Source organism: Perognathus longimembris, chromosome 5 (assembly GCF_023159225.1).
Source record: "Perognathus longimembris pacificus isolate PPM17 chromosome 5, ASM2315922v1, whole genome shotgun sequence".
NCBI lineage: Eukaryota > Metazoa > Chordata > Mammalia > Rodentia > Heteromyidae > Perognathus > Perognathus longimembris.
In genome coordinates, this window is record NC_063165.1 from 59,668,836 (window position 1) to 59,682,353 (window position 13,518).

At 41.5% G+C, this 13,518-nt stretch overlaps 1 protein-coding gene across 2 annotated transcripts in view; it reads left to right on the forward strand.

Annotated features, from left to right (window-relative positions):
* The first annotated feature begins 83 nt into the window (after positions 1 to 83).
* Positions 84 to 13,518, forward strand: part of Masp1 (MBL associated serine protease 1) — a 63,943-nt gene continuing 50,508 nt past the window's right edge. For both annotated transcript variants that reach the window (XM_048346979.1, XM_048346978.1), the window contains exons 1-2: positions 84 to 206; positions 7,047 to 7,278. In XM_048346979.1, coding sequence (XP_048202936.1) covers positions 202 to 206; positions 7,047 to 7,278 — 237 coding nt within the window. In that variant the 5' untranslated portion in view covers positions 84 to 201. The remainder of the gene's footprint in view (positions 207 to 7,046; positions 7,279 to 13,518) is intronic.

Here is a 13,518-nt window from a genome sequence, read left to right on the forward strand (position 1 = left end):
GCCAGAGGCTGAGAGGGGGAGAGGGGATCTGTTGCAGGCAGGGGAAGGCGTGACCTGAATGGAGAATGCCAGCCAATTCCAGAGACACACAGGGACCTCAGAACAAAGATAAGGCATTGCCGACACACCAAAGGACGAGCTCCCAGACAGTCAGACAGGGGACCAGAGGCCAGGCAACCAGGCACACGCAGAGGCAGGAAAATGAGGTGAGTGTCAGAGCAGGAGAGGGCACTGTGCCCTTTGGGGGGGGGGGGCGGTAATCAAGTGTTAAACAGCCCGGAGGGTCTGACCTTGTGTCTGAGTAGACTCACCTGCTTGTTCTGGAAGAAGTGGAGGATTGAGGGGCTTGGGGGTCTCAAGGACCCTTGGGGCTCTGCAAAGGGAGCCTTGGACATTGGTGGGCGGGTGATTTCCTGTGGAGACTTCCAACTTAAAACAGGAGTTTTTGCCAATCTTCCTCCCAGCTGCCAGGCGCTGTGGGAGCTCAGATTTCTCCCAGGACAGATTTCTGCCAGGACAGGGTGCTGCCTACTGGCCAATGTGACTCTCCTCCTCTTGCCCACAGGCTGATTTTTTTCCTTTTTCTCCTCAGCAATGAGCACTGATTTCTTTCTCTCTGTGTCTCTCTCTGCACTTTTGAGAGTTAGATATGTGTTTGTGTGTTTGTTCTAACTGGAAAAGAAAGAAACCAGCTTCCCCCCCCTCCCCATAGTTCTGCTTCGCGGTTTTTGAAATCTTTAGAAGTTTGCCAGTTAAACCTCAATTTAGAAAACTAAAAACCTGTCCCCATTTTACAGTTCCCTGTAAATTCTGTGTTGCTCACTGAAATCAGAGGCAGCTGGTGACATGACTCAGGCTATGAATTGCATCAAATGGCTCTTAAAGAGATAGCACATTCTTTTAAAAGCATTTAAAATTCTAGGGAGTGAATTCTATGTGGACTGCTGCTCCTCAACCTTTCCTATTTCTCATCCTACTTCACGCTGCTTACTAGAAATTCCTTATCAGGCTTATTTTGGCAGATCTGAAAACTCAACCACCCTAATTATTTTTGTTACTTATAAGTGTTAATTCAGCTAGAAACTCTCTCTCTCTCTCTTTCTCTCTCTCTCTCTCTCTCACACACACACACACACACGAAAGGTGAAAACAAGTGCTACAGATGTGTGAAGTTCTACACACCTTTTCCCACATTGCTTTTCTTTAAAATCAGGAGTGTTTCTATTTGGTGCTTTTGTACAAAGTCACTAAGAACTTTGCTTTGCGAGTCTGAAGCCAAGGGCTTTTAACTGTGTGATTCTGGTTTACTATTACCTGTGGCTCCAAAGGAATAACCAAGTCCTTAAAATATGAATTCAATCTTTTCCTTTAAAGCCATTGTCTTTTAAAAAAATAATATTATTGTTTCATTTTGTTTGTTGAGACAACCTGTCTATGTAGTCTAGGCTATGTAGCTATGTAGTCTAGGCTACCCTTCAATTCAAGATACTCCTTGGGTAGGGGGGTGCGCAGGGGAGGGGGGCAGTATTACAGGTGTGTGTGTGTGTGTGTGTGTGTGTGTGTGTGTGTGTGTGTGTCCACTTCTGGCTTCATTGTCCTTTTAATACTGACATCAAACTTCCTTTTCCTTCCTCCGAAGAAAGCAGTCTATATGGAATGATATCCCACTCAATGCCTCAACTGTGTGGCTGAGTATCGGTCCTGGATCTTTATCTAGGCTGATCCCAAACTGGAGCAGCCCTTCCACTTATTTTGCCATCTAGAGGACCAGACTGTGTGAGCAGGATCAAATATCACTTCCTCTTCCCCTGTGAGAGATTGTATCTCCTCCTTTGTTCTTCAGAGGGACATCTCTTTCTTTAGACTAACTCCTTATTTAAAGGTCCACCTCCTTTTATAAGGTATGTGATCAAAGTCTTTATCAATGAGCCACTAGTACCTAATATAATGTCTGTTTCCTGCTAGGTATTAAATGGTTCGGGTGAATTCAATTCCTGAATAGCAAAGTGACCACTAGACAAAAATTTCACTCAAAATGTTTCTAATGGGTCTGGTTTCATCTATGTGGGGCACTTAAGAGTTTGGCATTGTCTTTTCTAGTTTTCATGTTTAGGACGAAATAAGGATTAATGGAAACATGAGGATAAAAGCAGTTGAGACTGCTCAATGCTTGAAAAAGTCCAGACTCAAAGTTAGGTGTTTGGATTCCAATGCCAGCACTTAAAGGGGAAAAAAAACAACAACCCTGAACTATATTCCACTAGTCTCTCAATCCAAGCTGCACATTAGAATGGCCTCTGGCACTTTAAAAAATGTCAATGCCCAGGCCTCACCCCCAGACCAATTAAGCCAGAATCTCATGGGGACCAGCTCAGGCATTAGTGGTTTTTGTTTTTTGTTGTTTGTTTTTTTTTAATGTCCACATAAAGCCATGGGTTTTTAAATTATTTTTCACAGGATTAATTATTTTGGCCATATGCCTGGGCATGATATGGGCATAGACCCAACTTTTTTTCTGTGAGCTTTTGTTATTCCCTTCTTTTGTTGAAGTTAATTCAACATATGGTCTCAGGCATGATGTGACATCTCATGGGGGTCTCCCTTTTATCATCTGTCAAATGATTGTGGTGTGTAAGGAGCTTTACAGTCCCTTCCAACTCTTAAACCAAACATGGAGTCTTGGCATTGTGTAGGTTGAAATGAGGGGAGTGAATGGAGAGGCTCAAAAGTGCTATTCATTCGAAATCATAGATACAGCAGACTTCTGAATGCAGAGACTGCTCCTCCAGTGAAGCCTGTGAGATCCCAGCTTTCTATATAACTTTTGACATTTGAAACAAAAGAAGCTCAACTGTTTTGATTAGTGCATGTCAGGAAATTGTACAGCCAGTGCCTGGTAGATAAGAAGTCCAAAACAATCCGAGAGTGTGATGAGGAATGAAAGCTGCCACTTTCATTCTTTATTCCCTAGCCTCTGAGGCAAACCAGCTGCATATGCTTAAGCCCATTTTATGGACAGAGATATTTGCTTCATATGTTTCCAGCTGTCTCAAGATGCACAAGAGAACAGATCACATCACAGGCCATCCTCCCATGCTGACCAGTTGCCTACCACACATGGCCCTGGGTCCCAAGACACCCTGGGTTGATGAGCTGCCAGCCTTTGACTGAATTGAATGAGGAGACTCAGTTTCCTCCATGTGATCTGGATAAAGCAGACATGGAGAAAGCTGACCTTTCAGCCTTACAAAATCCGGTTGTTACTATTGCTGGAAAGTTGGGTGTGGGAGTCAAAGCTCATGACTGACACCTGTTTTTCGGGAAGCAGTATGATGGAGTCATCATTGCTGATGTTTGCAAAGGGCTGGACACTTAACAAAGTACTTTCCAACCATCCTGTGGATAGCAGGAGTGTTACCGTTGTAAGCGATAAGGAAGCAAATGAAAAGCTTCCATCATGTTCCTAAAATGAGTGAAATAGATAAAGTCAAAGGCTGGGAGTTGAATAAGCTCTCTCCTCCTCAGCAAAACTGAACCTGAGCAAGGAGCTGTTATCTGTAACCCAAGTGACCCAGCAGACAGATCTGAGGATCATGGTTCAAAGGCAGCCCAGGCAGGAAAAGCCATAAGACTCTTATTCCTAATTAATCATCAAAAGGCCAGAAGTGGAGCTCTGACTCAAATTATACAACACTAGCCTTGAGGAAAAAAAAATTGCTCAGGGATAGCACTAAGCAACTGGTCCCCAGGATCAGAAAAGAAAATACTCGAACCTCAGCCTTGGGAATAACAGTTGATTTCCTCCCTTGGACAAAGGGGTGCCTGGGCCCTTTAAATTAGAGTTTCTGGACTCCACGTTCCTCCTCATTAACTGGATAACTTGGATCCAAGCCTTCCTTCTTTTTGACTTTTTTTTCATAATTTTTTAATTGCTAAGGAGTTGTACAAAGGGGTTCAATTCCATAAGTCAGGGTATGAGTACAATACTTGTTGGGCATTTCCATCCTTTCCTTGGCTTTCACCCATTTCCCCCATCCCATCCCTACCCACAAGTTGCATAGTTAAATTTTACATGGGGCATATTGAGTACAATTGCTCACCCTTCTGCCATCCATTCCTGTGCCCCTATTTGCCCACCCCCCAGAAAAGAAACACAAAATAAATTAAAACAAAAAAAAAACTCACACACGTTTACATTTCTTAGAATGAATTTTTGTAAACAGTATGTTAGATGGTCAGAGGAGTTACACCTTATGGTTCCTCCCCTTCATAGACCCTCCTTTAGTTTGTTTGTGCACAAATATATAAAGCCCCGTGTAAGTGATCATACTTAGTTTTATTTTAGATCTGGCTTCCACATATGAAATAAAACATGTGCCATTCATTTCTCTGAGCTTAGCTTACTTCACTTAACATGATTTGTTCTTTTTGCCCTTTCCTGACAGATTGGTTTAGAAAAATATTGTCATTAACAATTGGATGAAAACATTTTTGTTTTCTTAATAGCATCCCACAAATTACTGTTGTAGAACCCTTGGAAAAAATAAATAACTATGTTGTCCTTTTAATTGAAAAACTGTATGTAGCCTTCTATACTAATTTTAGCTTTCTTTTTGTCAGTTGTAGGGCTTGAACTCAGGGCCTACCTGCTGTCCCTGAGCTTTTTCACTCAAGGCTAGCAGTCTGCCACTTTAAGCTGTAGCTCCACTTCCAGTTTTCTGGTGGTTAATTGGAGATAAAAGTCTCATAGACATTCCTGCCTGGGCTGGCTTTGAACCACAATCCTCATATCTCAGCCTCTTGAGTAGCTGGGATTACAGATGTGAGCTAAATGTGAGCTTCTTTTAAACTAAAAATAGTCATATTCCCATTTCACAGACAACTTTTCTTAACACCTTTGTGTCTAGCCTTCTAGATCTTTTTATATTGCTTTATCCACCTCTTTTGTAAAGATTATATAAAAACAGCCAAAGTATGTATGCATGTAACTCTCTTGCTATATTTATACACCAAATACTTATGTATATGCATATATATATACATATATATGTACCTGAATACATGGGAAGCAGAATTTTCAGAGAAACAGCTTCCTGATTAGTGAAGATTTGAATAGTTAATCCCACAGTCTGGTATCAGTGTCCAGCTTTGACTTTGTAAGCTAAGACTCTGGCCTGAACTTCTTTCTTTTATTTTTTCATTGTACAATCTACACTAGGTCCTTTACATATATCATCTCTAATGCTCATATGATCCCTATAAATTAGGGTTCATAGTCCTAATTTCATATATAAGATATATAGTGAAGGAAACTCTTGCCAGGAATACTAGTTTCCTGAGTCTTTTTTTTTTTATCATCTGAAGAACAGGGATATGAGCCCAGGTAACTTGCACTTCAAAGGCTAGGCCTGAAGCAGGGCGGTATGGTAACTGATCACAGGGAGCTGTGGAATTTGAAGGAAGGAAGGAAGAAATACTTCATAGCCTATGGATACTCAGGATGGCAGAGATCTACAGAAGAGACCAATAGGTCTCTTCTATGGGCAAGGAAGCTGCAATGGGGCTGAACCATGGGAAGGAATGGCCTGGGGAGCCTTGACAGAGAGCTAGACAGGATGAAACAACATCTCAAAAAGGGCCTCATGGGACATCTTAAGTGGGGTGGGGAGGTTTTTTGCTGCTGGCACAGTGGAGCAGCATGTTCCTATCTGTGCTTTAGAAACCAAGATTTCTCTGATGGTATGAAAGGGAATGTGGAGACAAGAAGATCTGTTCAGATGCTATAACAATAGTCCAAGTAAGAGAGCTGTGAAATTAAGTAACTGGCTGGAAAGGAGAAAGCATAGAAAGCAGAATCAGAAGACCCTGGTGACTATTCTGTGTTGTTCAAAGGGAAAGAGAAATGATAACAGTTCAGATTTTGGGAATTGATAGAGACTATTAAAAGAAACCAGAAACAAGAGCAGGTGTTTATGAAGAGAGAAGTTGGTGAGCAGAGTTTGAGACATTTGAGTTCAAGGTCCCCAGGGTTTGCACAGGAAAAGGGATCTGTTCCACAGGTGCCAGGCACGGTGTGTGTACTGATCATCAGGACTTTGTCAACATTGGTTATTCTGCACATTCTTGCATCATCCCCATTTGGTGTGCTCTGCACATTTCGTTGAGCTTTCCTTGTCCACGCTTGCAATACTGCTTATCAGTTTGTTAGCTCTCATTCTTACAGAAACCAGTTATAGGCGTGTGTGTGTGTGTGTGTGTGTGTGTGTGTGTGTGTGTGTGTATGCCAGTATTGGGGTTTGAACTTGGCGCTTTGCACTTTCACTTGGCTTTTCTACTCAAGGATTGTGTTCTGCCCCAACATAAGCCATACCTCTGCTTCCAGCTTTTTGCTGATTGATTGGAGAGAAAAGCCTCACAGACTTATCTGATCAGACTGGCTTTGAGCCAGATCCTCAGATCCAGACTCTTGAGGAGCTAAAATTATAGACTAGAGCCACTCTCTATCCTTTTGGCCCTTGTAGTAGAACACTTCCCAAAGGGAAGAAGACACATCTTCATTCTGTCTTTATTCATGATGCATACCTTACTTGATTTTTGTGGTAGAACTAGTTCCCTCAACTTGTTTGAGGTCTGCAAATTTCCTCACTGAATAATACTCTCATCCTAACATTGCCATGTTCCTATTACTTATGTCATAGAAAAGTTCATAAAATTATAATTCTTTATGAAGCTGAAGTGAAGAAATAATACCAATGATATTTAGTTAAGAAGGTACATTTTTGAGAGTAAAAGAATATATGTATGAGGCCCAAATATAATACCTTCTGGAATAGTTAGCACTCTTACCAAATTTTGCAATGTGCAGAACTGGAGCAAATCCTTAGAAGAAAATTAGCTACTTCCTCTCTTATTACAAACTGGATGGTATGGCCAAATTAATACAGTGTTACAGTGGGAATCCTGACTCTCATTTCCTAACTGCTGATTTAGGTCAGTGTTGAGGACCTGTATCCATTCATGTAAGCAGAACCATTTGTGTCTTTCAGGTGGCTCCTTTTCTACCATGCCCTGTGCCTCTCCCTGTTGAAGGCTTCTACCCACGTCGTAGAGCTAAATGACATGTTTGGCCAGATCCAATCACCTGGCTATCCAGACTCCTATCCAAGTGATTCAGAAGTGACTTGGAATATCACTGTCCCAGAGGGGTTTCGAATCAAGCTTTACTTCATGCACTTCAACTTGGAATCTTCCTACCTTTGTGAATACGACTATGTGAAGGTGAGGACTCCCCCGACGCCAAATTTTCCTAACAGGGACAGATTCTGCTAGTAGTGCAAGATAGCTCCATGAATTAGATACGACCTGATAAGTTCAATAAAACTTTACCCTCCCTCATAGGGTTGCTTTTACACACAAGGTGACAATGTGATGAATGAACACCAGGGGGCGCTACACCAAGTTCAAACTGAAGTAGACAAGATTATGAGGAAAACGGCTGGTGGGATTCAATTTAGCCAAACACTTTATCTGTTTTAATGTTCAGTTCTCACAGGCTATGATGTTTCCACTAACCTTTGCACCCAGATTCCCAAGCAGAAAAGGGCAGAGACCCCAGAGTAAGCAGTAATCATCTAGAAACAGAGCAGTAATGTCTAAAGTTGAGGTATTAGAAAGTATTGCTTAATTCCCCAAATAATGGCCATGTGTTTGTGAGGACTGTAAGATGTGACAGAAGGGAGGGTGAGAGTGCAGTGCTGAAAGGAGTGGAATGACATGCAAAAACGTTTTTATTTTATCCACAAAGAGAATAAGGGCAAAAGGAGAGTCACTGTTAGAAGGGTGTACAAAAACATATATATGGGAGTTGCTGGGAGCCGAAAAGGGTCATAACATACAAACATACTTCCTGTAATTGCCATGGATGAGAAGTTATCATTAAAGTGGGACTAAGAAGGGGATCAGGGTGTGATTTTGGTTTTCCTTTTGATTTTTTTTGTTTGCTTGCTTGTTTGTTTTGTTTATGCCAATACTGGGGCTTTAGCCCTTTTTATTTATAGGGTGCTGCCAATGAATCTGCAGTGTCCGTGTGAAGTAGCCCAGGGTGCTCTGTAGTGTTCTAAATCTTTGCACTACTGACAATTCTTTCTGAGAGAGCGGTTATGCATTAGGATAATCTTTAGTGTAACCATTAGCCTTGTAGAATTTCTAGCAACATCCATCACTTCTTCCTGTTAGATGTCAGTCAGTGGCAGCTCTCTTCCCATTATGACATCAAAAAATGTCTCCAGATGTTGACAGTATCCCAGAATGACTGCTATAGAGGAAGCTACTCTCAGAGTCTACTAATGACTGTGGGACTATTAGGATGAAAAGCACCTGGTCCCCTGCAGAGAGATGGGCCTAGAAAACATAACCTCTGGGCAAAGACACAGTCTACTTGAGGCATCTCACTGACTGATTGGCCTACTTGAAATGCCCTGGAGTGAATCACTGAATCAGATACCTTTTTCTAATTCTTTTGGAAAAAAGGATTTCTACAAGGGAGGTAGCTTGTATATTTGGGTCTCTTCCAGAATATCTTCCTTGCATTCTCATTCACTTCCTGCCGAGGCTCTGGCAGCCACAGTACATGAGCAACCCTCTCCTTCCAAAGATGCTCTAGCCACATCAGTCAACAACTGGGGCTCGCATGGAGACAGGGCTCTTCTGTACACATGCCCAGCAGAGCTTCACTCCAGGAGTTCAGACTTTCTGAGTGGCAGGCTGCAGGCCCTCTGGAGACTCATCTAGTCCTAGTTTATGGGATTGTCCTAAATGGTGTTGTTATTATTGGTATTTTTTAAAGTGATTTCTCCTAAATGAATACAGTCTTTTAACAATTCTTCATTAAGCCCGACAGAGAAAGAAAACAGAGTGGAACTGCTCAGATTGAGGTGATTTTAGTGCTCACTGCTTGGTCACCCTTGGCTACCTTCTGCAGCACCTCAGTTTGAATTTTGCCACTCTGATCAACTTCCCACAGGACAGGAGAAGGGACTGGAGGTGAGAGTATAAAAAGAGGACTATGCTTCTAAACTCTTAAACAGAAGCCTTATACACATAGTTAAAACCTTTTTATTGCCTTCCCAATTCAGAGTGTGTACTTTTCCTGGCTTTGAATGAGAAAGAAGCTCTTTTCTCTCCATATGTAAATAAAAGTATAACATGCCATGTGCCTCAGGGTAAGCCAACAGCTCTCTCCAGAATTCTGTTTGTTCAGCTGTTCAAGGAGACCGTACAATGAGATGATTCCTAAACTATCTTAAATTCCCGCATTCTCATCTGAACCTTCCTTGCCAGAATTTTCTAGATGACTCTATCAATCCTTCATATCTTAGTTAGGATAACCCCAGAAAATCATTATGGTATGTTTATAATAGCCAATTCTCAGTGCATGTAGTCTTGGAATCCCAATTAAAGGCTATAGTCTTCTGAGGATGCCTTGGTGGCAGGTCATTTAAGGAGAGATTATAAACATATCACATACCACCACTGTCTTTCACCAAGGCACTTTAAACATCGTAGATTTCCCTTTGACAGAATAACTCCTCCTATTTTAAGCCTATTTTAATCTATGAGTGAATTCCTATGGCAGCCAAGGAGTGTGCTTGAGGATCTTCCCAGTCCACAGCTTTAGCCAAGCCCCAGATTTCCCTTCCCACCCACCCATGCCTATCAAGGAGCCTTCCCAGGAACTGCTGACACTGTGCATCAGTAAGAGGAGAAAGAAGCAGGAGCACAAGGCTATGGACTGGATGCTCACATTTATGAGGATTGCTCTCCAGCCTGACTTCCCTCTGTCCTTGCGTTTCAAGGCTCATACACATTTGCCCAGCAGCATCTGCTTCCTTGGAATGTTGCTCCAACTGTGGATTCCTGCAGTGCACAGATGGGGCATAGGAATCTAGGCTGCTTGGTGCTACAGGCGAAAGCAGAGCCCAGACACTGGTTGGAAAATTCAGTGGCCTCAGTACTGGTTATCATTCTTAGACTGCTTCCACAGGACACTGGCTCTTCTCTATCAAATACAGAGTTCAACTAGATGATCAATACCATCCATCTAACCCTCATATTCTAAGACCTTATCAAGGTCTACTTGCATCATTGTTTCAAAAGACCAATAAAGGACAATTAATTGGTCAACATCAGCCATGAACCAGAATTTGTCTTGAAACTCTCAGTATTTTCTTCTTTTAAATTAAACTATCCCCAGTGTCCGCGGTTCATGTCTATAATCCTAGCTATTCAGGAGACAGAGATCTGAGGATTATGTTTTGAAGCCAGCCCGAGCAGGAAAGTCCATGAGGCTCTCCAGTTAACCTACAAAAAGCAGGACTGTGGCTCAAGTCATAGACTGCTAGCCTTGAGCAAAAATCTCAAGATAACTCTCATTCCCTGAGTTCAAGCCCCAGGACTGGCACACACACACACACACACACACACACACACACACACACACACACACACCATTAATTAAACTACAGTGTCATCCCCATTTTGTGAATGCTTCGGTTTTAAGTTATAATTTAAAACACATATTTCCTAGAATCAAACTTACCCTTAACAATCATAATCCCAGCACTAGAGAGGCTAAAGCAGGAAGATTATGAGTTCCAGGCCAGTTGGAGCTACATAGTGAGACTGCTACCTCAAAACTTAAAAGGAAAAATGTATCTTAAATATATCAGAATATTATATTTTGTTTTGCCCAGAAAGAATATATTTTTTCCAGAAATACAGCAATTTATGCTGCCTTTCATGGCTTACTTACAGGGCAGCCAGGGAGAACAGTTAAGGAAAGAGTTATAATTACCAAGACCTCAGAACCCTCAAGAGAAAATCAGATTCGCACTTCCCATTTTCATGTTCACTTCATGGCATCTGTTTACTTAGAAGGGAGGCACAAATCGCCTACAGTTATTTTCTATAGTTGTTTATTCTCTCTTTTCTCCCATTATGTGTAAAACTTTAATTGGCAACTGTGAAGAGTTTGTACAATGCAATACTACAGTGCTTTTGTTAATCCTAATCTGGAGGCCTCCACAACTTCTTCCATCCTTTCCACAGTATCTCTAAGCTCTCTCTAGTTTCTATTCACCTCACTTTCTCCACTGCAATAGCCTTCTAAATGTCTTCCAGGTTCAGCTCTCCCAAAAGTTCACTCTCTTTATAAATATTCAGAGAGACCTTCTTAATACATTGCTTTGATTATATATACTTGAAATCTTTCAGTGGCTTCCCATCTTCTTTTCAATGAAGTCCAAGGATTCTATTAAAAACTTTTCTGAAGCCAAATACTAAACCAAATCTGGGTCCCTAGAAAGGATATGTCCCGGCCATCCCAGAGGACCATGCGGAGATAATCACAGACAGGAGAAGAAGATTGCTAAGGAGGTTTATTAGTGGGGCCATAGTTCCCACAGCCAGGTAGCAGCTTCTCTCTCTGGGGGTAAAGGGGAAGTAGTAGGGGAAGTGAGTAGGAGTGGCTCATTATGTATGGGTGGATCTGGGGGCTAGTGGGAGGAGCTGAGGACCTGAGGCTAGGGAAATGCTAACATCCCTTGTGATGAATTTGATGCATGTGGCCTCCAAGAAGCCACAATTTGAAAGTAAAAAGGGAGACAATTGCATGATTAGTAAATTAAAGGCAACATAATGGTATGAGGTAATATTGTATGTTTGGGAGTAGTCATTTCTGGGTGGTCAAGAGAAGTCTTAGAGATGATGTTTAAGTTACTTCTTAAAGGAAAATAGAGAATTCAGCAGTGCAGTTCCATGAGTGGGATATCTCAGCAGAGCCCCATGACAGAGGAGGCTGAGAGGGAGGGAATGCTGAAGGCAGAGAAAAGCCTGTGTTGGCATGTTTTGAGAAGATATGAAACAAAAGCCTAGAAAGAACATCTGGAGAGGAACTGAGAAAATGTGTAAACCTGGGCTTACACACATGCACCCAAAGTCAGAGTCAACAGGTTGAATTCATTCTGTAAATGTATTTTGTTGGCCAGCCTACTGTTAGCTCATTATGTGCTTTGAAAAACAATAATCATGAAAATGAAAATGAATTAAAATCAACATAAAACTTCTGATTTCCCCCAGAAAACCCCACAGCTCCAAACTCCCTTAGGAAATCAGAGAATCCAGCAGCTTCCTGTACACCAACAATAGCTGGTACCTGGAAGGATAGTATTGTACATGGCCCCCGCCATTCCCTACAGGGCCGCCAATAAAAGCGTTTGTGTGTGTGTGTGTGTGTGTGTGTGTGTGTGTGTGTGTGTGTGTGTGTGTGGTTTCCAGGCACTGGTGGCTCACACCTGTAATCTTAGCTACTCAGAAGGCTGAGGTCTAAGGTTTGAAGCCACCTTAAGAAGGCAATTCCAAGAGATGCTTATCTCCAATTAACAAGCTAGAAATGGAGGTGTGACTCAGGTGGTAGAACAAGTGGAAAAAGCTAAGCTAAGCACTGTGTGTGTATTTCTCTCTATATATAGTATATATATATTTCTCTTTATATGTAGCATATATATTTCTCCATATATACAGTATATATACCTCTCTCTATTTATACTATGGATATATATCTATATGTATATGTGTTTATTAGTATATACATGTATATATGTGAAATGTGTATATATGTATATATAATATATGCATATCATGAAGCTCCTCCCTCTTACACATCATTTTCTATCAAAAGTAGAAATGATGCAAGTGCCTGAGAAGCATGTATGTTTCAAGAAATATCACTCTCAGACAATTTTTGTGATGTAAGAAATATTTTCTTGTATTTAATGTGTAAAGTATGTTTCTGTCTAAAGAAAGCAGAAGCGTGCTTCAGTCTTCATGCTTTCTGCCTGCCATTTTGGGCATTTTAATCTAGGTTATCCAGTTAGAAGCTATAAAATATTTGGAAGCAGAGAAGAGGATATAGGAGGTGATAGAGTCAGGGGATGTTTGAGGAAGTTTGTTATAAAATTATTTATATGTAGGGACAGTTAAGTTAAGCAGTCAAGCCAAAAGAAACAGGAGTCATCAAATGAGGCTATATAGAGGGAAAAGATTGAATGTGCCTATTGGACATAATGATGTCTCAGGGAACCCCCAGGCCTCTAGGGGAGCAGTGGAAACCCAGGTAGAGATAAGTGCAGGTTGATGCCATAGGGAAGAGGGAGAACTGAGAGGGCTCCACCAGGCTCTAGTGGCATAGAGGCTACTTTCTCACAGATTATAGATTTAGCCATATTTAGAATGACTGGGAATAGTGAAACACACTTGTAATCCAGGCTACTCAGGAAATGCAGATAAGAGGATCATAGTCTGAGACCAGGAAGCCCTGTATGAAAAACAAACTAAAAGAAAAAGGACTGGGTGTGTAGATCAAGTAGTAAAGGACCTGAGCCCAATACCCAGTGCCACAAAAAAAAAAAAAAGTAAAGAGAAGAGAAAGGAAAGGAAAACAAAAATAAGAAAAGTATATAT